The sequence below is a fragment of the Toxorhynchites rutilus genome, chromosome 1, assembly GCF_029784135.1.
Source record: "Toxorhynchites rutilus septentrionalis strain SRP chromosome 1, ASM2978413v1, whole genome shotgun sequence".
In the NCBI taxonomy this organism is placed as follows: domain Eukaryota; kingdom Metazoa; phylum Arthropoda; class Insecta; order Diptera; family Culicidae; genus Toxorhynchites; species Toxorhynchites rutilus.
In genome coordinates, this window is record NC_073744.1 from 162790037 (window position 1) to 162817464 (window position 27428).

The 27428-nt window shown below is 36.5% G+C and overlaps 1 protein-coding gene across 2 annotated transcripts in view; it reads right to left on the reverse strand.

Moving 5' to 3' along the window:
- Window positions 1-27428, reverse strand: part of LOC129763218 (E3 ubiquitin-protein ligase Ubr3) — a 184028-nt gene that overhangs the window by 72154 nt on the left and 84446 nt on the right. For both annotated transcript variants that reach the window (XM_055762100.1, XM_055762099.1), the window contains exons 4-6: window positions 13355-14097; window positions 13067-13295; window positions 12792-12971 (exon numbers count right to left, since the gene is read on the reverse strand). In XM_055762100.1, the coding sequence (XP_055618075.1) occupies window positions 12792-12971; window positions 13067-13295; window positions 13355-14097 (1152 nt within the window). The remainder of the gene's footprint in view (window positions 1-12791; window positions 12972-13066; window positions 13296-13354; window positions 14098-27428) is intronic.

A 27428-nucleotide genomic window follows, 5' to 3' on the forward strand; every position in this document is an offset into this window, starting at 1 on the left:
ATAGGGTCGTCACCCAATCTGATTTCGTGTACTTCCAGTGAGTATTCACTCGATAGAACTCTTTCTGCTCTACAAAACTATGTTAATTGTATTTTTGAGTTATGATATTTTCTATTAGTTTTGAGGCTTAGGAGTTGAATACCTAGGAGGCAAAAAATAATATTTTCGACATCTGGTCTTCTTTGCTTTTCATCGAAGTGTAATCTCAATTTTTACACATATAGCTTTCATGATCACAGTTGTTGTACAAATTGAAACTTCAGGTTCTTTTCTATCATAATTAGCGTTGATACTAGTAAATTTATTTCAACATTGATGTATTCTGGGTCATTGAAAAAAAAATGCATCGAAATACTATTTCTTCACATGGTCGGGAAAGACGGACATCTGGAATGGGTAAGACGGACACTAAGGTGGGAAAGATGGACACTTACGGAAAAGTTGTAGTTTTTGTACGTATTTTAGTGTTTTCAGCATTGGGAAGTGGCTACTCATGTTGTTCGTGGACAGTTTCATCCTTGGAAGGGAACGACAGAAGAGGTCAAATACATACACTCCATGCAAAAATTTCTGGATTTTTGCGGGCCATTGTCCTCGCAAAGGAAGGAAAAGGATCTGAAATAGCCAACAACCTTTTTTTTATAAATTCGTTTATTTTTACAGGCTCAGTTACATAAGTTTAAAGGAGCCGAAATCTTAAATATATTTTTAAAACTATATATATGAACAATTTTCTTAAATCTATGATTAGTAATGTGGGAAACCGATTACTCGCGGTGGACTCGAGATTAGAAGGGTGACATATTTTTCTCAGGAAAAGGATGGGGTATAAGGAAATTATTACAATGTTGATAATCACACACACTCAATTCTTAAATCTATTCGTACATCTGTTGTGAATTTACATTTCATTCTCCTGTTTATAGCAAGCGGACCAATTACTCACAAAGGAAGAAATGGAGGGTATAAGGATATAAGGATAATCACACACGAACATCGATAGATTTAAGGAAAACATATATTTGGGACATGTAATCGAGGTCTAACCGAGCCAACACATCTCTCACCGGCACATTGGGCTGCCTTCCTCTAGCCCCTCACACCTCACCTCACACGACCAAACAACGTGTTCGATGTCGTGGTAACCTCGGCCACAAACGCAGATATTGCTGCCGGCCAGATTGAAACGAAAGAGTAGCGCGTCTAACGAACAGTGATTGGACATGAGTCGGGAGAAGGTGTAGCCAACAACCTGTCGACGCATATTTTAAATGACCTCCTAGGAAGACGATAATTCATTTGTAAAGTTTAATGATACACTTAAAAATATTTCAAAACGAAAGTTTATTTATAAAGCATTAAAAACAATTCATCGATGGTTTAAGTTCATTTGAGTATTTAAACTAATTCAATTTTCAGTGGGAATAAAAAAACAATAAAAAAAGAAGAATCAAGAGCAGTTCGGACAAATAGTTGCAGCAGAAGTAAAGCATTCGCGTGGAACCATGAAAGGCATTGTTAGCATATTGTCCAACCTATCCCGAAATCTGAATCAGAAAACTGGCTTCCACATTTCTCGCATAGATTATCAGATGAGGTGTCCCCTTTGCCCTTATTTTGCTTAGGCTTCTTCGAAGAGCGTTGTTTTTGTTCTTTTTTGATGGATTTAATGTCTTTCGATGCTTTCGCAGACGTTATGTCAGCTGCCTTTTCTGCTTGGCATTTTCTCTTCGTGACTCTCGGGGTGACCATTTTCGGTAACGGAAGTATGATCGACGGAGATATTTCAAACACCGGGTTATTGGCCGTTGAGATGCTGCCCGGTTCTGCGAAATCAGCCATGATGTCTTCGGGAAGCACTTGAACTTCTTTATCCTCACAGGAAATGCGATTTACGGTCGATTGACTATGCGCACCTTCAAGATGCAATCGAAACGTCTCTTCTTCACGAAGAATCTCAGGATCGGGTTGATCAGTCACCGTGGCCGGGGCAAAGTCATCATCGGAAAAAATATTGCGATCAAATGGCCAAATTCCTGTTTTTTCGAACTCATTCTCAGCAATTTCCGTAGTAGCCGCCTTGATGAATGCAGGTTTCATGAGCACGGCAACGTCATATTGGCTGACGACTTTACCTGAATTCTGTTGTAGGAAACGCTCTACTTCCTGTGCGTAGTACGTCTTGAAAGGTGCCATAAAGGATACATCAAGCGGTTGAAGTTTGTTGCTAGTGTGAGGTGGTAAAACTAGAACCTTAACAGTAAAGTTAGCTCTAGCTTTCTCGGTAAAAGCTAGGTTCTTCGTGTGCGACGAGTGGCCATCAATTATGAGCAAGGCAGGACTGTCTTCAGAAGGTTTTACATGCTCCAAAAAGTGATCGAACCACTCATTGAATATTTCGACCGTCATGTAATCCGATGCATTACAGGCAAATTTGCTTCCACGTGATGCCCCTTTCTTCAAAGCTTCGTGCATCCGCATGCGAAGAAAAATGAAGAACGGCGGAAGGTGCTGTCCGGTTGCGGACATGCACATTACTGCCGTAGCTGTTTCTCCGCGTTCCGCAGATGTAATAGCACCAACCTGTTTTTTGCCTTTCAATGCCGCTACCTTAGACTTCTTCGGAGGAACTTGTAAGAAAGTATGAATGAAAAATGATTTTTAAACTAACTACAATGCCAAAACAAATACTAACGGTACAAACACTAGTCTCATCGGCGTTCAAAACACGATCTGGCGTCAATTTGGAATCTTTCAGCGCTTCTTTCAGCAAATCGTAAAACGCAGATACTGCTGGCTTATTGAAGCCTCTGGCTCGGGCGGCAGAGGTAGCTTCAGGTTTACGGAACGACAATTTGGGATTTCGTTTTAGAAAATTGCTTAGCCAGGCTTTTCCAGCCATCTTGGTAGACTTGTTGAACGGGTGTGGCAATCCATTTTCTTCGGCCACATCAAAAGCAAGCTTTCGAACATTAGTCATCGTTATTCCATAGAACCTATTTTCCAAATCCAACAGATGTTGTACCAGCTCCTCTTGTTGAGAATTGAATACGGAATCAAGAGGTCCTAGCCGAGTTGATACAGTTGGACTTGTGAGGTGGCGAATCAGTGTGGATCTTGAAATTGCGTAACTTCTTGCTGCTATCTTCACCGGCGATCCACTTTTTACAGCCTTAATGGCTTGTTCCAACTGCTGAGCGGTCCATGACTGCCGGTTACTCTTGCGCTTGTAATTTGTAGGCATCTTTATAGTAAAACCAAAAAGTTTTGTTAAATACCCTAGGAAAATACTAGTGTCCGTCTTTCCTTACCTTAAAGTGTCCGTCTTGCCCGAACTGGCAGCTTTTTTTTCGAATGACCGTAGCTCTTCCTATAAGCGTTGACAAACCTCTGATTCATCACAGGATAGTTAATGATGGACTAAATAAACACTTACCCGTTGAAGGAACACGTAAAAAACAAAAAAATCACGAACTTTTCGCTATTTTCTACGGAGTAAAAATTACATCGAATGGTGCACCCGCGAAGATAATTTTTGTTTTGTTTACAAGCTTGACAGTTCGCTCGCTGGAAATCAACAGTGTGTCTCGAAAGTATTGATACACTTTATTGAAAGTATTTGCATAACTAAAATATTTCAAAAAATGTGTCCATCTTACCCGCAGTGTCCGTCTTTACCTACTTTCCCCTATATGGAGAAGATCTACAGCACGGAAATGGTTTGCAAAGTTCAAAAATGGCGTGTCATCGACGTCAAAACGGCACGCCCCTTCTGAATTCGATGAAGAATCATTTTTGAATGGAAACAGTCGCCAAACAAGTCGTGAATTAGCGGGAAAAAATTTAACTGCGGTGAATATATAGTTGATTAACTTACTTGTTTTTTGTTTAAATAAAAGTTACGCTACGAACTTAATGCCCAACCCAATATAAACCAATCATTGAGTTCGACTTGTATAGCTAAAGTTGGTTAATCTATACTGAAATGTGGATTATTTGCGTATGAACGATGTACTGAACATTTTGTGCTCGTACCGTATATAGTAACCTTATTGTCTATAATTCGTCTGTGTGTTTGCTCGGGTTGGTCTGGAATGTTCGCTATAATTGAGCTTTGTTTTAAAGCAATGGAAAATGGCCGTCTTCTTTCTCGGAACGTCTTGTCAGTTGTATTGTTATTGTTTTGAAGTTACTTGTTATTGTTTATATGTTGTAATGAATGTTTTGTGTAAACAGTAGTTAGTATTTTTGTAATGTTTTGCTGAAGAATCTTGAATGTTCCTGACGAAACGGATAGTACGTATTATTATGTTCAAAGTATTCGTCATTCTGGTATTTCCGGGTGCGAATTTAGGATCCTTTCTAAAGGATTTGATAGTATTAAAGCGTTTTAATGTCAAATGTTTGGTTTGATATAGTATGAATAAAGTGGTTTGAAAATGAATACGTGACTTTTCCTTTCTTCATCCGATTGTTTGAATCGAGCCGTAACATCTACACCCTCGATTCGAGACAGCCTCCAGTTGTTCAACTCACATTGCTGTCAACACAAACAACAAAACAAAGCCGATCAGCAAACTGGAAATAGTCCGTATTTTATTTTATTCAGAATTGATTTCATGAATTTTATTTTAAGATGAAATGAAAGTAAAAAAGCGAATTCTAAAAAAAATGGGTGGGTTATAACTATGACATAACCGCAAGGTTGACGTGGAACTACCTTAGCTTAGCAATCATTTGTTTGTATTGATTGAGGTTTTGATTGAATGAAACAATTTCCGAATTCATTTTAATTGCAGTGTGAGTGAAAAGAATGGATAAATTTCATGTAAGGTCAATTCATTGTGATAGATTATTCTTCGTTACAAGTAAATTTAATGACAGTTCTTTTACGTTTGGTGTGATTTCTAGGACAAAATATATGAACGGAAGAATTATCGAGCGATTATTTTATTTTACATTTCTCTCTGAAGTTTGCATCTCTCAAGTGTACGTACTTCTCGAACCGCGAATTTGCTGGATTTGATGAACTTCAGGCACTCAGTTTCGATTTTGTCGTCGTCGTACGTCGAACGTATATTGTTTAATCAATAGGCGTTATCGCAGCAAACGGTTATCAACATTTTGCATAATCATCAAATGGTATGCGTAGAAACTCAGTGAGTAGAGGATATGAAGGCATATCCTTCTATGCAACCTTGAATAACCGAGCCAAAGCGTTGTGTTCGTAGCCGCTTTTGTAATCCGTGTTAGGAGAACGCGTTTTGGAATGCAAAACAAAACATGCGGGTGCAGAAGTATCCCCGGTTTGCATGAATCAACAACTTCAACTTCTACTTTTATACTGCTTTAGACTTGAATGTTCATTCGCCTCTAGCGTCTGCACGATTTACCCAAGTTCTTAACTCTAGAAGACCATGCTAAGGAAACATATTCTAGACTGTACAAAGGCAAGCGAATATAAAAATTGTTCGCATTTTGCATTTATTTGCAAAGCCGATTTCCCCAGACACCTTGCCAATTTCCACATGCTCAATGGATTTGAAGTCTGTGTTAGGGAAACACATTTCAGTCGAAACGAAAATACCCCCGACTTGCATATTTGCAATGCTGATTTCCCCCAGGTACCTTAGTTTTGAAATCTCTGTTAAAAACACATTTCGGTGGGAACAAAATCTCTCCCTACGAAAGTATGTATTATGTATTTGCAATGCCGATTTCTCCAACGCTGCTTGGTTTTGAAGTCTGTGTTAGGGAACATATTTCGATGAGAACAAAAGTCCCCCTACTTCCATGTATTTGCAATGCCGATTTCCCCAAGGCTGCTTGGTTTTGATGGCTGTGCTGGGGAAACCGTAAATCGGGCCAATCAAAACGAAACAGTTAGAGCGTTTAGATAACTCTCAACATTTTACAATTATTCAATTGTTTATCTAATGAAAAATAACAATTTAATAATTGCGATAGATGCGTAGAAATATTCCCTATCGATTTATGCAAACATCTTTCCGATCCAGTAAGAAATGTTTGAGTTATAAGCATTCGAAATCTTGCATTTGTTCCTGTATGTTCTGTGTTTTGGTTTTCATTTTACCCCTTATATATTCCGGTTAGACGTAGTCCCACGTCAAAAAATGGTGATCGTAACAGAATAGCTTATAAGTACAGTAGAACCCCGATTATCCGCGGAATAGTCTGGCAAGGCAATCGCGCAATAACGAAATAGCGGATAACGCGATAATGGACTAAAAAAAAGGTGCAAACACAAAATAAAGATAATTCAGCATGAAAACTGGGTTTTATCAATATAGGAATCATTCAACTATCCATCTATAAGGTCGTGTACACCAGTGGTCAGCTAATGTGAAAGCCATGAACAACACAAAGGAGCTAGTGCTTACCTCTCAAATTTCGGGATGCTCTATAGAATTACTATGGAATCAGGGTTCTACTGTATATTATATTCGTATCAACGTTATTGATAAGGCTTTCCGAAAAACTTGTGGTTACGTGGCTTTATAGGTGAAAATAAGAAGATAAAGCATAAGAAAAAGAAGAAAATGAAAAGCATATTTTTATTCCCAGGAGCTCTCGCGTCAAGTTCTTTCTTTTTATGTTTTTTAATATAAAAGAATTTAATTTTTTATCCATCCCCTTTAAGTCAAAAAACAAATTTCTCACATAAAATTTGCTGATCCATTCAGAATGTAATGGAAGATCATATTTGATAAAAAAAAATCCTTATACGCATATGCTTGAATTTCAACAATGACAGTGTTGATTATAGTTATATAGCTCTGGCTCTACTCCAAAAAGTACACGACATAGAAGAATTCTGTTGCTTTCGTTTGAAAGATGAGAAAATGTAGTATAGGATAGGATTGGGCGATCTTGGATCGATTTTTAGAAGATCGATCTTTTCCATTTTGATTTCCGATTTTTTGGATCGATTCATTGTAAAATCGTAAAGATCGATCTTATTTCTTCGATTTTTTCGATCTTAGAGTTTTTTTGTTCATTTATTAATTTTATAAACATAATGTCAGCATTCGGATAGCTTTGAGGATGTCAAATTAGTGATATTGAATAGGATTGGGTCTTGAATCGATATTTAGAAGATTAATCTCTTCCTCCTCGATTTCCGATTTTTCGGATCGATTCTTCCTACTCAAAAAAAAAACACGAAAATCGATCTTTTCTTTGCAATCTTCAGATCTTTTTGATCGTAGAAAAAAAATTATCTAATTTGTATTTGTTTTTTGGTGAACATTGATTCTCACAAAAAACCACTTGATAAATTTCATAAAAAGGGCCTGGCCGGGTAAGGGAGTAAAAAGTGCCCCCAAACCAAATCACTAGCTGTATGGCAAATAATGTAAAGGATATTAAATAAAAAATTTTGGCGGTTTATTTGAACTCCTATGTGGTTTGACGTAGGATCTATAGTGAAAAACGTACTTTTTCGTTTATTTCACGCCATCCTCAAAAGATTCGAGATAAAAATTTGAAAAAAATACTGAATGTGCATCTTACTACGGTGTATCAAGAAAAAATATCATAAAAAAATTCATCAAAACTTTTAGTACTAAAAAAATATTGAAATTCCGAAAAAAAAAAATTTGGGATTTAGAGACTCAGTACTACTCTAATTCATATTTAAATGTGCTCCTACGGCTATCTTCAAACTATTTTTTCATCTAATAATAAAAAAAATACACAGTACAAAAAAATGTTTGAAGTTTTGAAAAAAAATATAACTTTGAGACCCACATCTGCTCAAATTTTTATTTAAATGCGTTTTTTTTATCACATTTATTTATTTTTAAGGCTCATTAGCATTTTAGCTGTAACAGAGCAGAATTTTAATCGTGTGCATGTCACATGGTTATCATATATATAATTAGCACATTACACAGTTGCCATTCGCCAGTATTCCTTCTATACCATTACATATGGTACATTCACACAGTAGCCATTTAGGCGTAAGAGTATTCTTCCTGTTCTTCCATTATCCAGTTAGTCCGGACAGCGGAGACAGTTGATTGATCATTGTTGAGTTATTTATAGAACAGCAGCCCGATGTGTCTTGCAGAGCAGAGCAGTTGTATGGATGAATCGATCTTATTTCGACCGTGGATCGATCTCCATCGCTGATGATTGTTGCGTGGACGTAGCTATTCTGTAACAACACAAAGATGGTCAATGAGGGCCCTGAGTTTTGAACTCACGATAGATCGTTTACTAAGCGAACGCGCAACCAATGTGGCTACGGAGACCCCCATATTTAAACGCGTTCGAATGTATCTTTTTTCTACATGTGGCGTAATTTTTCCTGAATTTTTAAGAGCATTGCGACGTACAAAAATAATTTTCTTCATGGTCTGCATTATTTTTTTTATTTTCTTGAAATCGATGATTTTATTATATTCGTGGTTTTCAATTGTAAGATTAAAATAAAAAAAAAATAAATCGGTTTTTTTAAGTGTTCTTCTCATTAATCCGAGTGATCTTTCCACAAGGACTTTATTTTTTTCTCACAGAGCTCTATCGTACTCCTGACTCCTATGAATTTGATAAACCATCTAAATCTAATGTAAAGATAATCTCGTATATTTTAAGATACGAGAAAAAAAGTTGTACAGCGCAATGCTCTAAATATACCGACAAAATTTAGACATATGAAAAACAAATTTTAAAAAATATTAGAGCAGTTATGGGTCTCTAAATTCAAAATAAATTAAAAATGCCCAAAGGCCAAAAATTCATTTTTTTTCGCACAATCTTTAAAAAAATTCAAGAAAAAAATACGCAACATGTGGAAAAAACAACACATACGAACACATTTAAATAAAAATTAGAGTAAAATTAGGTCTCAGAGTAATTTTTTTTTTTTTTCAAACTTTCGAAATGCCTGAAAATATATTTTTTTTTGTACCGCGAAAAACACTCTAAAAATTCTGAAAAAATCACATATACCTAAAATAGACGTAGGAAGAAATTTGAATACAAACTAGAGTAGTACTGAATGTCAAAATAAAACAAAATTAAAACCTCATTTAAAATAAAGATAAAAATTAATTTAAAATTTTTTTTAGTGTTTGATTTTCTGATGAAAAAATAGTTTGAAAATATTGATCGATACACCTAAGTAAGATGTACTTTCAGTTTTTTTTTTCATATTTTTGTCTCAAAGCTATTGAGAATGACGTGAAAAAATCAATAGGTGCCTTTTTCACCATAGATCATATGGTGTACCATATAAGGACTCAAATATATGGTACTACAGGGAAACTTCGATATAACGTACCCTCGATATAACGTCACTCGATATAACGTACATTTTACCTCGATATAACGTACACATTTCCAAAATGTAAAGGAAAATATTTTTCAATATTTTTTTTCCTAATAGAACAATGAATTATCTGTATTGTAATGCTAAAACAAGTTTTGTACTTTCAATCAATCCCGAAATACAGCTGGTGTTGTGATTCCGGATTCTAAATGAATCAAGCTTTAATCAACAGTACGAAGGAAAAAAAACATGAGAAAGGCTGGCTTCGTCTTCTGATTGAAGTTGTTCATTAACTTTACTAAAACAGCAACACAATAATGTATTTTAGACTACGTTTGTGACTAATTTATAATGCTTCGATATAACGTACAATTCGATACAACGTACAATTTTGAAAGTGAAATGTACGTTATATCGAAGTTTACCTGTACAGCCAAAATGTTTTATTTAGTACCCTATACAATATTTTCCATACAGCTGGTGATTTGGTTTGGGGGACTTTTTACTCCCTTACCCAGCCAGACTATTTGGAAATATAAAAAAAAATTTGGTACCGCGCAACACTGAAAAAAATCTGAAAAATATCACAATTACCTAGAATAGCCGTAGAAACACATTTAAATATGAATTAGAGTAGTACTGAATCTCTAAATCCCAAAAAATAAATTTCAAAATTTCAATATTTTTTAGTACTAAAATTTTTAATGATTTTTTTTTATATAATTTTTCTTGATACACCGTAGTAAGATGCACATTCAGTATTTTTTTCAAATTTTTATCTCAAATCTTTTGAGGATGGCGTGAAATAAACGAAAAAGTACGTTTTTCACTATAGATCCTACGTCAAACCACATAGGGATTCAAATAAACCGCCAAAATTTCTTATTTAATATCCTATACAATATTTGCTAGTGATTTGGTTTGGGGGCACTTTTTACTTCCTTACCCGGCCAGGCCCTTTGATCCCTCTCGAGGTTGTCAAATTAGTGATCGTAAATTTAGGAAAAGCAGTTTTGTAAGTTCGGTCATTACAAAACAAGTCGTCAAAAGTTATATTTAGACCATCACATTCACTAGGCTGAGAGTGAAAATTGTGACAAAATGGGATGGTGAGTGAAGCGTTTTTTCTGGAACTGGCAATACTACCACGATTTCGACTAAATGCCTGACGTATGGAAATATTGGATTTTATGGGATTATAGTCTGTGGAATTCTGGATTAATATCAGTTGTTGAATCTTTAATAATATTTTTTAATTAATTGATTGAATTGAATTATTCCATGACGATACAAGATGAATGTCCTGGCAAACAAAATTTTTCTGGGCCTTCAAGTGTTTTTTATACTGAGAATCAAAATAAAATGCCTTTGATGTTTGAGTAGAAATGTGAAATGTTTATTCCATGATTAAACAAAAGACAACACTTACATGGAATAAGTAAATAAATTGAAAAAAGGCATTCGATTTTCATAGATCGACTGAGCAAAGATCGATTCTCTGTTACCGATTTTATCAGTGTATCGTTTAGAAAATCGATCCGTCAAGATCGATCTTTTTCTAAAGATCCCCCAATCATAATGGCATCATGAAAATGCCCGAAAAATGGCGAACAGTTCTAGATAATAATATAAGCCATCTATGATCGCAGTTGATTTCAATGCAAATTTCATTTTCAAAAATTGAACTAAAAACCACGGATACTTTCTGGATGACCCAACATCTTTACGAAAGCGAATCGGACGATGAAAACGATATGAGACTTGCACTGCCGCAAACGCTGCCTCATTCTTCAAATTCATGTATCTCTAGCTGACCCGGCAAACTTCGTCCCGCCAACAATTTGTTTTTTGTTATCAATATTTTCAAACATTCACGTTTCTTACTATGAGCAAGTTCATGGGTCCAATCGCAGAACTGTTCATTGATTGATCTTCTATTCGTCTCCGTTGAATTTACTTTTTACTATAAAATTCATAGTATTTCTAACAAAACTCATCATTATAATATCAGATTATTTTCAGACACAATTCTCGTTCAAGATTTAAATAAAGTTAGCCTTAAATCGAACAATTCCTTCCTCGAGTTCTTCTCTTATCTACACATCTGGCGATCCTTTTTTTTTGGTATAGATAGAAGAAGATATAGGAGTGCGCTTCATTACATTAAAATCCATTTCCAGTTTCGAACAAAGATCAATTTCGCTAGCGCAAACATCAAATGGACTAACAGCACTTGTCACTATGTAATTTTAGAACACATGGGAATTTAATTTTCCGATTTTTCCCTTTTTCCTTCAGAGTTTTCTGAAAATTTTGAATGTTTGTCTGGAGTATTTTTGGTTGAAATATGTGTAATATTTTTATGGGATCCCCTCTCCATTCTAGAGGAGGGAGGGGTATCATACCATTATAGAAACATTACTCATACCCAAAAACCCTCACATCCCAAATTGTGCTTGATTAGCTTTCGAGTTATGCAGAACTTTGTTTTTCATTTGTATGACACCCCACCCTCAGAGAGCGGGAGGAGTGTCTAACCATCATAGAAATATTTATTGCATTCTAAAACCTCCACATGCCAAATTTGGTTTCGTTTGCTTGATTAATTCTCGAGTAATTCAGAAATTTATGTTTCATTTGTATGGCAGCCCCCCCTTTAGAGAAGAGGGAGGAGTATCTAACCACCGTAAAAACATTTATTGCACTCTAAAACCTCCATATGCTTAATTTGGTTCCATTTACTTGATTAGTTGCCGAGTTATGCAGAAATTTGTGTTTCATCTGCATGGCAACTCCCCCTTATAGAAGGGGGGAGAGTCTAACTACTATAGAAACATTTATTGCACTCTGAAACCTCAATATGCCTAATTTGGTTCCATCTGCTTGATTAATTCGCGAGTAATGCAGAAATTTGTGTTTCATTTGTATGGCAGCCTCCCCTATAGAGAGGGGGGTGGAGAGTCTTACCACCATAGAAATATTTATTGCACCCTAAAACCTCGATATGCCTAATTTGGTTTCATTTGCTTGCTTAATTCCCGAGTGATGTAGAAATTTGTGTTTAATTTGTATGGCAGCCCCCCTTAGAGAGGGGGAGGGGTCTCAAACTATCACGAAAACCTTCCCTGGGCCCAAAAACCTCTACATACCAATTTTCATGTTGATCGGTTTAGTAGTTTCCGAGTCCATAAGAATCAGACAGACAGACAGACAGAAATCCATTTTTATATATATAGAAGAAGAAGATAGAAGATAGATATGCATGCACAACAATCGCATTGAAGGAGTTCTTTTCCTATACATAAAAAATATTAACAAAATGGCTTTTCTTCATATTGTCACCAGCCTTTATCAATCATATCTTATCTAGGTTATGAGGAACCTATTTGCCAATAGTTTTTACACGTTTCAGTGTCAGCAGGATAATGTTCCGGTAACGATCCCCAGACTACAGACTGTTTTGCGCTCCCACGAGCCTACCTAATCTATCACTCACCTTGCAGCATCGACAGGAACTGGAACCACATATCGATCAGATCGTTATCCTTCAGAAACACCAGCGCGACCGACTCGTGCGATAGGACATTGTTAAAGTCGGACGCCAGCGGCCAGTAGCAGTGCTCCTTCATCACACGCTTCGTACAGTCGATCACATAGTGGAAGTTTTTGTCCGGGTCTAAAAAACAGAGAACATGGTTATTCGATTACTCTATAAGCTGGACGACAACTGCACTGAGCCTTCATCAGTAAAGTTTACTCAATGACACACACCATGCAAGATATTCTGGGTGAGAATCTTCGAGAGCATCTGGCGCAAGCTGATAATCATCACGTGCAGCAGGTTCAGCTCCTCGACCATCTTCAGCGCGAGACTCTCGTTCGAGAACAGCTGGACGCTCATATGGACCACCCGGTTGCTGAGCGTGTCCGGATCGTTGGACATCTCCAGTACACTCGGTATCCGGCAGTAGTGCATCACGAAGGTGCGTGTTAGGTGCTCCTGCGGAAGAATAAAATTTTGAGATCAAATTGAACGGTTCGATACATGATAACACTTACCTTATAATCCTGATCGGGAAGCATATTCAGCAGGAAGCACACAATATTCTGCGGGAACTCGTACTTCAACGTCCAAAATATGAACTCCTCGAGCAGCGTCTTGTGAATGATGTTCTTCCCGAGCGCCGGCAGATGCTTGTACTCATCGGGTGGCTCGGGGGAGGGAAACATCCGTAACGCTTCCTCGTACTTCCGCCGGCTGCGCTCCAGATAGGCTCCATACTGGTTGGTGAGAAAGGGGGGCTCTACCAGCCGCCGGTAGGTGCCCTCGTCGATCAAAGCTTTGGTCATAACCCGTCGCATCAGTTCACCCATGTTGTTGAACTCCATCAGCATACTACAGTAGTCATCACAGTGTTTGGCCGTCCGGCTGTAAACCGTCGAAATGTGGCTGGTGCCATTGTGCTCGCGAAAGTGCAGCAACAGCCGCAACAGCAGGCGGGGCATCATCGCTTCCGCAATCACCATCAGGTCCTCCGGCACGGGGGATTTGTTCTGACAGTTGTTGATACCATGATCACTGCAGAAGCCTTCCGCCTTCATCACCGAGGTATCGCCACAATCGCAGGCCCCACCGGCCTGCGACAGGAACATATTGAAATCGTGATCCGCGTGGTTGCCCCGCTTGAAGCAATCCCGACAGATGGACATGCAGGGGGAAATGCCGCACGTCCGGCACCGGTAAGCCACCACGTGGGGAATCCATACGAGGCCGCACTTGGCATGGTTATCGTAACCGCGCACTGGAAAGATATGGAGGAGCAGAGAGAGAGGGAAAAACGTCAGCAAATTAGTCTCAAGGATTAAGGGTAATGAGGTAGAGCGCCATTACGCGATAAGCTCGATACACACAGTGTAGCCACCGCCACACTACGGATTTTCAGATGGACAAAAATCAAAGAAGTATCTGTCACCGATCTTTTTTTCTATATTTCTTATAGACAATAGACACTTTAATTATGAGAAGTTCGAAATTTCAGAACTATAGCAAGTACTTTACTTGAGATATCGAGAAATGATTTGCAAAAAAATGCATTTTTTTCGAAAAAAAACAATTTAAAAAAAATGAATAAATAATAAGTAAATCTAATAAAACTATTTTATTGTCATACTATTTTAACCTTTTCCCGGACAACATCGAGTCTCACTCGTGGTATACTTGCATAACGTAGGGCGCTAGAACACTCAGCAGAGTAGTGAAACCACTTGATGTGTCACGTATTAAATAATACGGGAAGGGATTAAGACTGGGCACAAAAAATAAAAAAATTAAAAAATATCACAAATGAGCCACGAAAATCTCTCAAGAGAAGGGACATGAAATCGGAGTTTAAAAAAAATATTTTAATGCCAAATGTCTTCAAATTGCATGAAACGTTAAAATCTACTGTCATCTCGAAAAATCGAAAAAAAATGGTCAAAAATGGACTTTTTGGCACTCGATCGTTTTTTCGTCTGAAAAGTAAATTTTTGACATTTTTTTTTTTTTTGATAACAGTAAATCGCAACTTTTTATGGAATTTTACCCCCCTTTTAAACGACTATTGAAACTGAATGAAAACGATTTTGCGCGCGAGTGCAGGAGGGTTAAAGACAATTTGATATTAATTTTTTTTTGTGTTTGAAAACCCCAATTTCATGTGCCCCCTCTCTTGGGTGATTTTTTGGTTTTGAAAAAACTCAAATTTTGACATCTGAGACACTTCAAAATGAAGTCCGGTTGAGCTAATATTTTACCCCCTCCCTTTGTGGCTTCCATACAAATAAAACACTAATTTCTGCATAACTCTAGAACTAATCAAGCAAATGGAACCAAATTTGGCATATGGAGGTTTTAGGGAGCAATAAATGTTTATATGGTGGTTGGACACTCCTTTCCCCTCTCTAAAGAGGGGGGGAGGTTACTGGACAGCTAGAACTAATCAAACAAATGGAATCAAACTTAGTATATAGAGGTTTTATGTTAGAGGCGAATGAACTTCAAAGTTTAAAGCCTCTTTAAAACAAAGAAAGAAGAAGTAGAGGTTTTATGGATCGATAAACGTTTCTATGGTAGTTCGACACTCTTCCCCCTTCTCTAAAGGGGAGCTACCACATAAATGAAACACAAACTTCTGCATAACTCGAAAACTAATTAAACAAATTTAGACATATTTGGCATGTAGAGGTTTTAGGGGGCACGAGATGTTTCTATGGTGAATCGACACTTCTTCTCCCTCTCTGCCATACAAATGAAACACAAATTTCTTAATTACTCGAAAATTAATCAAGCAAATGGAGCCATATTTGGCATGTGAAGGTTTTTGAATACGAGAAATGTTTCTCTGATGTATGACACCATTCTCTCATCTGAAATGGAGAGGGGGTCCCAAGAAAATAATACACACATTTCAACCAAACAGTACAATTGAAAATTTTCGGAAAACTCTGAAGGAAAATGGGAAAATTCGGAAAATTCAATTAGCATATGTTCTACAATTACATAGTGACAAGCGTTGTTAGTTCGTTTGATGTTTGCGCTAACGAAATTGATTTTTGTTCGAATATGGAAATGGATCTTAATGTGGTAAAACGTATTCCTATATCTTCTTCTATCTATATAAATAAAAATGGATCACCGAATATGTTGATGAGAGCAAAATTCGAGGAAGAAATTGTCCGATTTAGGGTTGTCTTTATTCTATCATATTTTCTGTATCAGACATTTATTAGGAATTTCATTGTTAAAGGTAATTAAAGGGTAGATTAGGAAATCAATCAATGAACAGTTCTGCGATTGGACCCATGAACGTGCGCTCAGTGAAAAAACGTGAATGTGGTAACGAAAAATAAATTTTGGGCGGGACGAAGTTTGCCGGGTCAGCTAGTAATTTCATAAAGCCATGATATCTGACGAATTTATGAAATAATAACGCGAACAACATTACCTTGTATGATGTGTATGAACGAAAAACCGCAAAGTTATCGATGAAGGAATACGTTTCAGAGTGTAAAATATCTCAAGAGAAACTTTTTTGAATTCAAAGTCAATATAAGATCTTCTATAACATTTGCTCGTCAGATTCAAAGTAGAAATCAACTTAGTAAATACAGGGAAACTTCGATATAACGTACATTTCACTTTCAAAATTGTTCATTGTATCGAATTTTACGTCATATCCAAGCATAATAATGAATTCAAAAACATAGCTGGTATAACATCATGGTGATGCTGTTTGGGAAGAATTACTAAATAATGATGAAAAAATCCCACTAGAAGGCGAAACAAATCTTTTCATGATGTTTCCCTTCATACTGTTGATTGAAGGTGAACAGATAAAATGACCGCTGGCTTGTTTAAAAAAAACTTTTTCCCTGTAACCTGTGCCCTTCTTCCGAGGTTTGGGAGACTTGTTGGTAATTGTAGGGATTATGCATTTTATTTTTCTTTCAGAATTTAAAAAAAATATAGAAAAATTAATTTCAATATTCAAAATATATTTTTTTCAGTGTAATTTTAATTTTTTTTTTTGTATTTCTTTAAAGCAGATTACTATATTTTATTCTTTGACTAAAATTTTGTAGGTCCTAAAGTTTTTAAGATATTTTTTTCGAAAAAAGTTTAAAATTGAAAAAAACAACTTATACACTATAAGAACTACAGAATTTTGATCAGACAATGAAATTATTAGAAAAGTGTTCGAGCTTTCGTTGAAAAAAAGGAAACAAATTTTCCAAAAAAATATACATTAAAAAAAAATTAAATTCGTTTTATTTATTTTTTTTAATATTTTAAATTTTTTTTCTAAATTATATTAATAGTCCATACAACCACCAACGAGTCTCCTATACATTGAAAGAAGGGCCCTGTTACTTTTGGCATTTTTTTAGATTTCTTTTGATTTTTTTAGTGTAATCAAATATATAGTATTTTTTATGATAATTAAACAATTTCCTACGTTTTATTCTTTGACCAAAATTTTGTAGGCATCATAGTTTTTGAATATTTTTTTTTGTATAAAATTAAGAAAAAAAATGGCTTTTCAAAAAGTAGTCAATTTTTTTTGAGATTTCAAGTATACAAAGTTGCTCAAATGACCAATCTCTTTACACCCACAACGTTTCGCTGCAATCTGAGATGATGATTCAAACTCCTAAGACAAGATGGCTTGAAATTGAAAATGTGTACGTTATATCGAGTGACGTTATATCGAAGGTAAGTTATAACGAGGGTACGTTATATCGAAGTTCTCCTATCTATTGTCGAATCAAATAACATCAAAACTATATCAAAACAAACAAAATTCTACAATTCATCCAATACTGATGTACTTTCCTTATTTGGCGAATAAAGATTCATTCCAAAATATGGACGATGAATAAAAAAAAATGATTATTGTTGCCCCTGGCCCCACTGTGATGCTGTAGGTTTTAGGGAAAAAATATAAAGCATCAAAAGATCCATGTAAAATTCTCTCAATGGTAAGAACTTTAACTCTATGGCCAACATAAAAATACGAAATAACCAAACATGTTTTAGAAAGATAGAATTATTAGGATGCGTGAAAGATGACTAAAAATTGTAGAACAAAATGATAAGAATGTTCAATTTGGAATAAAATTGATATATGTTTGAGTCTGCCTTTAAAAAAGATGAACTGGCATCAAACGAAACTGGGATCTAGAGGAGATCGTGAATGACAACTAATATGAAACTCATATAAAACAAAGTTTAAAAGTTTAGAATTTCACGCAAAAGTAATGGATTACTTTTTCCCCAACCTAATATAAATATATATTCCACCATATCTCCGGAACGCGTTGACCGATATTCACCAAACTTGACATCAGGGCCTTACAATTTCACTTCAATTGACACATCGTCACTCAATAATGAGCCTTTCGCCTTTCTATTTGCTGCAAACACATGCCAACTGAAACTTGTACTACTCTCTCTTCACGCTCAATAAAGAGATTATCACTTCACTTTCCGGTTCATTTCTTTCATTCTTTACACTGAAGCGAAATTATCAAATTATCAAAGCGAGATTATCAAATCAAATCATCAGACCAATATGTCCTCATATGCCTCTTTTAATTTCACTTTTTTCAAAGACGGTCGTGAAAATCCAGCGAATGAGAGTTCCAATTGTAGGCAGTGATCGTCCTTCCACATGTGAAACTGAAAGTGACATATAGCCAATTCGAACTCTATTGAGTAGGGCGGATTCAATTGTCAAGTGACAGTGGCTGCTTTCAAATTCATAGGAAACGACAGCAGAACGAAAGCGAAATTGAAGAATCGATGTTTCAGTATGCGTAGTGAATACACACAATCGAACTTGAAATCGGCTGAAGAGAAAGGAACAAGTAAGAAAATCTTTTTCATCTTTTAGTTTCGAAATTGTCAAGCTTGCTCGACATACATGTTCCTTATACATTAGGGGTTGTCAAAAGCGTATTAGAAAAAGGAGGGCATCTACTGGAAGGGGGAGGGGGTGAATTCCGAACAAATGCATATATAATTTCCTCTTCTATATAAATAAAAATGGAAGACCAAATTTGTTGGTAAGCACAAACCCCCAGGAAGGAATGGGCCGATTTGAGCCATCTTTATTTTGTTGTATTCGTGTCTTATTCCGTAGATCAATATAGCGGAGAAAAATCGAAAAAAAAACGGAAAAACTCTGGAGGAACGATTAGTTTTGGGCTCTGGAGGAACGATTAGTTTCGCCAGGGCTGGTCTTATATATAAAACAAAGTTTTTCACACGTACGTATAACTCATCATCACAGGAGAACACAGCTGATCAGATTTGAGTCGTCCATACATCGTTGACAGTGGTGCCACACGTACAGATGTATCTGGAAAAGTAAAGATTTTTTTGTTGTTTTTGGCACAGATTCTGTACGGTACAGGGTGCAGATTTTTGTCGAAAAGTACAGATTGGTACAGATTTTTTCCGCGTGTGAAATTTCTTACATTTGAACAAAGCAACATTAAGGTACATAACGAGCCGCAGTTGCTTGTTTGGAGTATGCTATGTCCCAGTTCAACAGGTTGAATCGTTTGTTCCAGGCTGAAAAATCTGAATTCACGATGCTACATGAAGGGCTGCAAGATTTTTATTTAATCATTCTAACTAATATCTGCGAGGAATCTCACGTTGTTTCAATATCCAATGCTATTATATTTGAAGATCATTTGAAAAGCGGCCAGAATTTTTAGGTTGGAATGACAGCAGAAGAAACTGTCAGAACAATTGACAGCAGAAGGCAGATCATTTCAAGGATATTTGTCGCAGTTTTTTCGTGGAACTGATAAAGCAAACGAGAAAAAGATTCGATTTTGATGATCAGACGCTCAAGGCTGCGACAATGTTAAATTCCAGAAACCTTTCCAATTTGACAAGCATTAACGTTGTGTTAGAGGCGTTTCCAGGGTTCTATGATGGGAATATACAAGATCTGAAAAATGAATGCCGTACCCTAAAGATAGGATTGGTGGACAAGAATTGGATGTCTACAAAGAATAGACGGTTCGCTCGCATTTTCGGCACCTCGATGCCTTGTTTGTAACGTTCTCACCATGCCTCACTCCTCAGTAACATAATTACATAATTAACATAATCAGAACGAAAATAAGCTTCGAAATTGGCTCAGCAACGATACGATGAACGCTATTTTGAGATCAAAAGATGTGACTAAACATCTTGGCAGCAACTCAAAATTTTTAATAAATAATATTATGCAGTCTAGATTCTGAAAAAAAAATGTATACACATAAATGGCATGCAAATGTAAACGTAGTATTCGTAGTAAATAAATGAATATGTTTGTCATGCTAATAACATAGTTTTTTCTCTACTACGACTATCTTCGATGGTACAGATCTTTGGAAGAAAAAGAACAGATGAGAAAGATTTTCAACCCCTCTGGTGCATATAAAAATGGTGGCTATACAAGTTTATGTTCACTCAAATTAGAATGATAGAATACATATATATATATATATATATATATATATATATATATATATATATATATATATATATATATGTATTCTATCATTCTAATTTGAGTGAACATAAACTTGTATAGCCACCATTTATATATATATATATATATATATATACTTTTTCTTCCAAAGATCTGTACCATCGAAGATAGTCGTAGTAGAGAAAAAACTATGTATATATATATATATATATATATATATATATATATATATATATATATATAAAAAATGGAGTGATGTCTGTCTGATTCTTATAGACTCGGAAACTACTGAACCGATCGACATGAATATTGGTGGTTTTTGGGGCCGCGGAAGGTTTTCGTGATATTTTGAGACCCCTCCCCCCTCTCTAAGGGGGGGCTGCCATACAAATGAAACACAAATTTCTGCATTACTCGGAAATTAACCAAGCAAACGAAACCAAAGTTGGCATGTGAAAGTTTTAGGGTGCAATAAATGTTTCTATGATGGTTAGACAGTCCTTCCCCCACTCAAAGGGGGTGGGGGGGGTCTGCCATACAAATGAAACACAAATTTCTGCATTACTCGAGAATTAATCAAGCAAATGAAACCAAATTTGGCATGTGGAGGTTTTAGGATGCAATAAATGTTTCTATGGTGTTAAGATACTCCTTCCCCCTCTCTTAGAGGGGGCTGCCGTACAAATGAAACACAAATTTTTGCATTACCCGAGAATTAATCAAGTAAATAGGCGGGACGAAGTTTGCCGGGTTAGCTAGTATTAAATAAAAGTTAAAATCATAACATACAAACTCTCTATAAAATATTTCCGTTATTTTTTTTGCCAACCAAAATATTCTTCAGAAATAATTTATCTACATACACCCATACCTCGCTATACGGCTCATCGTTGAACAAGCTTGGAACCGATCTGATAGAGTTTGTATGAATTTGTATTGGAATAATTGATTCGTTATACGGCTTTTTTCTTAGCGGCTCATGAAAGTATCTAGGCCGTAAAGCGAGGTATGGGTGTATACAAAAATGGATTCCTGTCTGTCTGTCTGATTCTTATGGACTCGGAAATACTAAACCGATCGACATGAAAATTGGTATGTAGGGGTTTTTGGGGAAGGTTTTCATGATAGTTTGAGACCCACCCCCTCTCTGAGGGGGGCTACCAAACAAATGAAACACAAATTTCTGCATTACTCGAGAATTAATCAAGCGAATGAAACCAAATTAGGCATATGGAGGTTTTAGGGTGCAATAAATGTTTCTATGGTGGTTAGATACTACTCCCCTTCTCTTAGGAGGGGCTGCCATACAAATGAAAAAGAAATTTCTGCATAACTCGAAAACTAATCAAGCAAATGGAGATTCGTCTTTATTGTCTTTATTCTATCATATTTTCTGTATCAAACATCTATTCCATGTAACGGAGAAACATGTTATTTGCAAGTTGTCGAAAAAACAAGAATTGTGTCTGAAAATAGTCTGATATTTTAATTATGAGTTTTGATAGAAGTACTAGGAATTTTGACGTAGAACTACGTCTTTTAGGAAGGGTGCCAAATCAGAGAACATGTCACGTTTTTATGAAATAAAGTTAACGCTAATAACTATTTTCACTGTGAACGAATTCTCATGATTTGCAAACCAATCGAATCGGAAGTTCTCTAAGATTTGTTTTATATGCTATACATTACAATTCGCTAAACTCTGAACGGTTTAAATTTATGAAAACTGGAAGAATTTCCTTTTTCCCATATATTTGTTCTGCCGATTTGTGTGCTAACCCTACCCGTGTTTCGATTGCTCATAAATCGAACATTTCTTAATATATCGGATAGATGTTTGCATCAATTGATAGGAAATATTTCTACGCGTCTATCAAAATTAATAAAATGTTATTTTTCATGAGACGAACAATTTTTTTTTTTCCAAAATATATATTTTTGTCAAGGCTCATATGGCGTTAGCCTGACGGGGCCGGAGTTCAATATTTTGACAATTTTTCTTATTATCAATGTTAGTAATATTTAACCGATTACTCGCGGTCGGCTCGAGGTTAGTATTACAAGTGTTCTCGTAATTGGGATGTTGCTGTCTCCAATGCTCTGTATGTGTGCCCGACACGGGATACTTCCTATTGGGATGCAACTGACCATTAATCAGCAACGCCCCCCTAGTATGTACCCCATATCTAGCGTGGTGCGTCTTCTCGACTCGAGGAATCCAGGATAGAATGGTCACTAGCCGGCGCAATCATCAGCTCGTGTAGAGTTGTCCTGAGCGGTACAACCTTTGGCTCTTGTTGAATCATCAGTGGACTGCACAACCTTTGGCCCGTGTATCTGTAAAGAGTGTGTGTATGTATTGCCGCGACTAAGTAAAAGTTTATAAAGGGTGTGTCACATCAAATTGCATCACGGAAAAAACGCCGTAGAAATTCGCCCAGTAGACCGATCCTTTTGAAAGTTTTAGACAGTAAAATAAAAACTATTAAACAACTTTTGGCATTTTCTTTTTATTCATACTTCGAGCCCAAGCCCGTATGCTCGCACCTTCCTCTTTACCCCGTCCATAAGGTTCTGTACAACGTCAGGTTGTAGGTTTTTTTTGAACAGAAATCCATTTTCTCTTGAAGTCCGCCTCCGATTTGACAACTTTTGGGTTCTTCCGGAGAGCCTGCTTCATAATCGCCCAATATTTCTCTATTGGGCGAAGCTCCGGCGCGTTGGGCGGGTTCATTTCCTTTGGCACGAAGGTGACCCCGTTGGCTTCGTACCACTCCAATAAGTCCTTTGAATAGTGGCACGAAGCGAGATCCGGCCAGAAGGTGGTCGGGCCCTCGTGCTGCTTCAATAGTGGTAATAAGCGCTTCTGTAGGCACTCCTTAAGGTAAACCTGCCCGTTTACCGTGCCGGTCATCGCGAAGGGGGCGCTCCACTTTCCGCAAGAGCAGATCGCTTGCCACACCATGTACTTTTTGGCAAACTTGGATAGTTTCTGATCTCCTCCGGAACGCTGAATTTGTCCTCTGCGGAGAAGAACAACAGGCCCGGCAGCTGACGAAAGTCCGCTTTGACGTAGGTTTCGTCGTCCATTACCAGGCAATGCGGCTTCGTCAGCATTTCGGTGTACAGCTTCCGGGCTCGCGTCTTCCCCACCATGTTTTGCCTTTCGTCGCGGTTAGTAGCCTTCTGAACCTTGTATGTACGCAGGCCCTCCCGCTGCTTGGTCCGCTGGACGAATGAACTTGACAAATTCAGCTTATTGGCGACATCCCGGACCGAATTTCTCGGATCACGTCTAAACTGCTTAACTACGCGCTTGTGATCTTTTTCACTGACGGAGCATCCATTTTTGCCGTTCTTCACCTTCCGGTCGATCGTTAGGTTCTCGAAGTATCGTTTTAGTACTCTGCTGACCGTGGATTGGACGATTCCCAGCATCTTACCGATGTCCCGATGTGACATCTCCGGATTCTAGAAATGAGTGCACAGGATTAATTCACGACGCTCTTTTTCGTTCGACGACATTTTTCCAAATTTACGAAAAATTGACAGTGAAGCATGGCCAACGTGATCTATACACTCTTATCTGATTATAAGCGAAAGCTGAAGATATAAATCCTAAAAATTAAATTTCTACAGCGTTTTTTCCGTGATGCAATTTGATGTGACACACCCTTTAGATCGGATAGGAGGGATATGAAACAGGGACACAACGGAGGAAACATCATTAAACGTTGACATCGGCGTTTCTGAGGAACAGGTATAGATGAAGCAGAAGATCAGGATCACGGCTACCTAAGATATCCCGGACGGGGATCTCCGATTGTCTGCCTTGTGCTCTCAGTGCTCTAGAGAGCTGAGAGCGAGCAGTATGGAACCGGATACACGACCAGACAACATGCTCGATGTCGTGGTAGCCATCGCCACAATCACAAAGATTGTTTGCTGCGAGCCCAATGCGATAGAGATGCGCGTCTAGGTTGTAGTGATTGGACATGAGCCGAGATATCACGCGAATGAAATCACGATCTACATTCAATCCCTCAAACCAAGACGAACAATTGAATAACTGTAAAATGTCAAGCATATCTAAACGCCCTAACTGCCAAGGGTTGATCGACCCGATTTAGGGTTTCCCCAATACAGACTTCAAAATCGATGTACATGCAAGTCGGGGGTATTTTTGTTTCCACCGAGTTGTGTTTCCCTAACACGGACTTCAAAATTAATGCGCCTGGGGGACTCAGCTTTGGAAATACATGCAAATCGGGGGTATTTTTTTGGTGTTGAGTACTTTTGTACTCGCTTGTCGTTTTGCAGACCCGAATATGTTTCCCTGAAACGCACTTTTGAACTGAGAAGCCTGAGAAAATCGTCATTTCAGATACTAGAGGTGAATGAACTATAGCGGTTCGAGAACTATGTAAACATGTGATGTGGAATAATTTCAGAGGGGAATGTAAAATACAATGATCGTTTGACAAATCTTCCGTTCACATATTTTGGTAGTCCTAGACATCATATCAAACGTAAAAGGACGTTCATAAAGTTTACTTGTAAGGAAGAACATAATCTATTACAAAAATTTCGGTGCATTCTAAAATAATATTCGAAGTGGTAAACAAGTGGATTGTATAATATAATTGTGTAATTGTACGTCAAAAATATGCGGTCGTGTCCTAGATACCTCCCCTTACAATTTTTTAAGTTCCTATTAGGCATGTTTACGGATTAATAGAAAGATATGATATGTTGATCCTTGAAATAAGTTTGAATGTTGAGAATTGGAACAAAAAATATAAGATTCATGTGAATGGAGACGACTTTTGTGTACAGCACACGCCGTTGGGGCCTTTTGCTGATTAGGTAGGTAAGATTTCTTCCAAAATGTCATAACCTTTCAACCATTGAGTCGATTTCAAAAATCGACATATCAAATGAAATCTTATTCTTCTATGGATCAACTTCAATCTTTCATTCAAACAAACTCAAAAATTAAATACTACAGAAAAACTTTATAATTAAAGTTTTTCTGTAGTATTTAATTAGAAAATTTGCCACTTAATTCTCCACAATTCGCTCTTTCACACCGAATTTCTATCTTGTCGTAATTTTAAACCTCTCAATTTGAATTGTCAAAATGATAGGTCAAAGAACGAAAAGCAGGAAAAACTAACAAATAATGGGGGGTAAATAATAAAGCAAAGGTAATCATGGATTTTTAATAACCATCATAAAAAAAATATTGAAAAAAACCATTCCTTTTTTATTAATTTCTCTTTCAAATTTTGATAAAATTGCACTGAATAGTTAAAGAAGGGCAATATTAATATTTGAATAAACTTATGTAATTATAAACATGTTTATATGAACCTTCCCATCTCATAATTCTTTATTGAAGATCTTGCGTCAAAACAGCTAGAAATCCATACACTCTCAAATTAAGTGTGCCTGAAAACAAATATATTCTTCATTCTAGTTTTATTTATTTTTTTTAATATTTTAAATTTTTTTTCTAAATTATATTAATAGTCCATACAACCACCAACGAGTCTCCTATACATTGAAAGAAGGGCCCTGTTACTTTTGGCATTTTTTTAGATTTCTTTTGATTTTTTTAGTGTAATCAAATATATAGTATTTTTTATGATAATTAAACAATTTCCTACGTTTTATTCTTTGACCAAAATTTTGTAGGCATCATAGTTTTTGAATATTTTTTTTTGTATAAAATTAAGAAAAAAAATGGCTTTTCAAAAAGTAGTCAATTTTTTTTGAGATTTCAAGTATACAAAGTTGCTCAAATGACCAATCTCTTTACACCCACAACGTTTCGCTGCAATCTGAGATGATGATTCAAACTCCTAAGACAAGATGGCTTGAAATTGAAAATGTGTACGTTATATCGAGTGACGTTATATCGAAGGTAAGTTATAACGAGGGTACGTTATATCGAAGTTCTCCTATCTATTGTCGAATCAAATAACATCAAAACTATATCAAAACAAACAAAATTCTACAATTCATCCAATACTGATGTACTTTCCTTATTTGGCGAATAAAGATTCATTCCAAAATATGGACGATGAATAAAAAAAAATGATTATTGTTGCCCCTGGCCCCACTGTGATGCTGTAGGTTTTAGGGAAAAAATATAAAGCATCAAAAGATCCATGTAAAATTCTCTCAATGGTAAGAACTTTAACTCTATGGCCAACATAAAAATACGAAATAACCAAACATGTTTTAGAAAGATAGAATTATTAGGATGCGTGAAAGATGACTAAAAATTGTAGAACAAAATGATAAGAATGTTCAATTTGGAATAAAATTGATATATGTTTGAGTCTGCCTTTAAAAAAGATGAACTGGCATCAAACGAAACTGGGATCTAGAGGAGATCGTGAATGACAACTAATATGAAACTCATATAAAACAAAGTTTAAAAGTTTAGAATTTCACGCAAAAGTAATGGATTACTTTTTCCCCAACCTAATATAAATATATATTCCACCATATCTCCGGAACGCGTTGACCGATATTCACCAAACTTGACATCAGGGCCTTACAATTTCACTTCAATTGACACATCGTCACTCAATAATGAGCCTTTCGCCTTTCTATTTGCTGCAAACACATGCCAACTGAAACTTGTACTACTCTCTCTTCACGCTCAATAAAGAGATTATCACTTCACTTTCCGGTTCATTTCTTTCATTCTTTACACTGAAGCGAAATTATCAAATTATCAAAGCGAGATTATCAAATCAAATCATCAGACCAATATGTCCTCATATGCCTCTTTTAATTTCACTTTTTTCAAAGACGGTCGTGAAAATCCAGCGAATGAGAGTTCCAATTGTAGGCAGTGATCGTCCTTCCACATGTGAAACTGAAAGTGACATATAGCCAATTCGAACTCTATTGAGTAGGGCGGATTCAATTGTCAAGTGACAGTGGCTGCTTTCAAATTCATAGGAAACGACAGCAGAACGAAAGCGAAATTGAAGAATCGATGTTTCAGTATGCGTAGTGAATACACACAATCGAACTTGAAATCGGCTGAAGAGAAAGGAACAAGTAAGAAAATCTTTTTC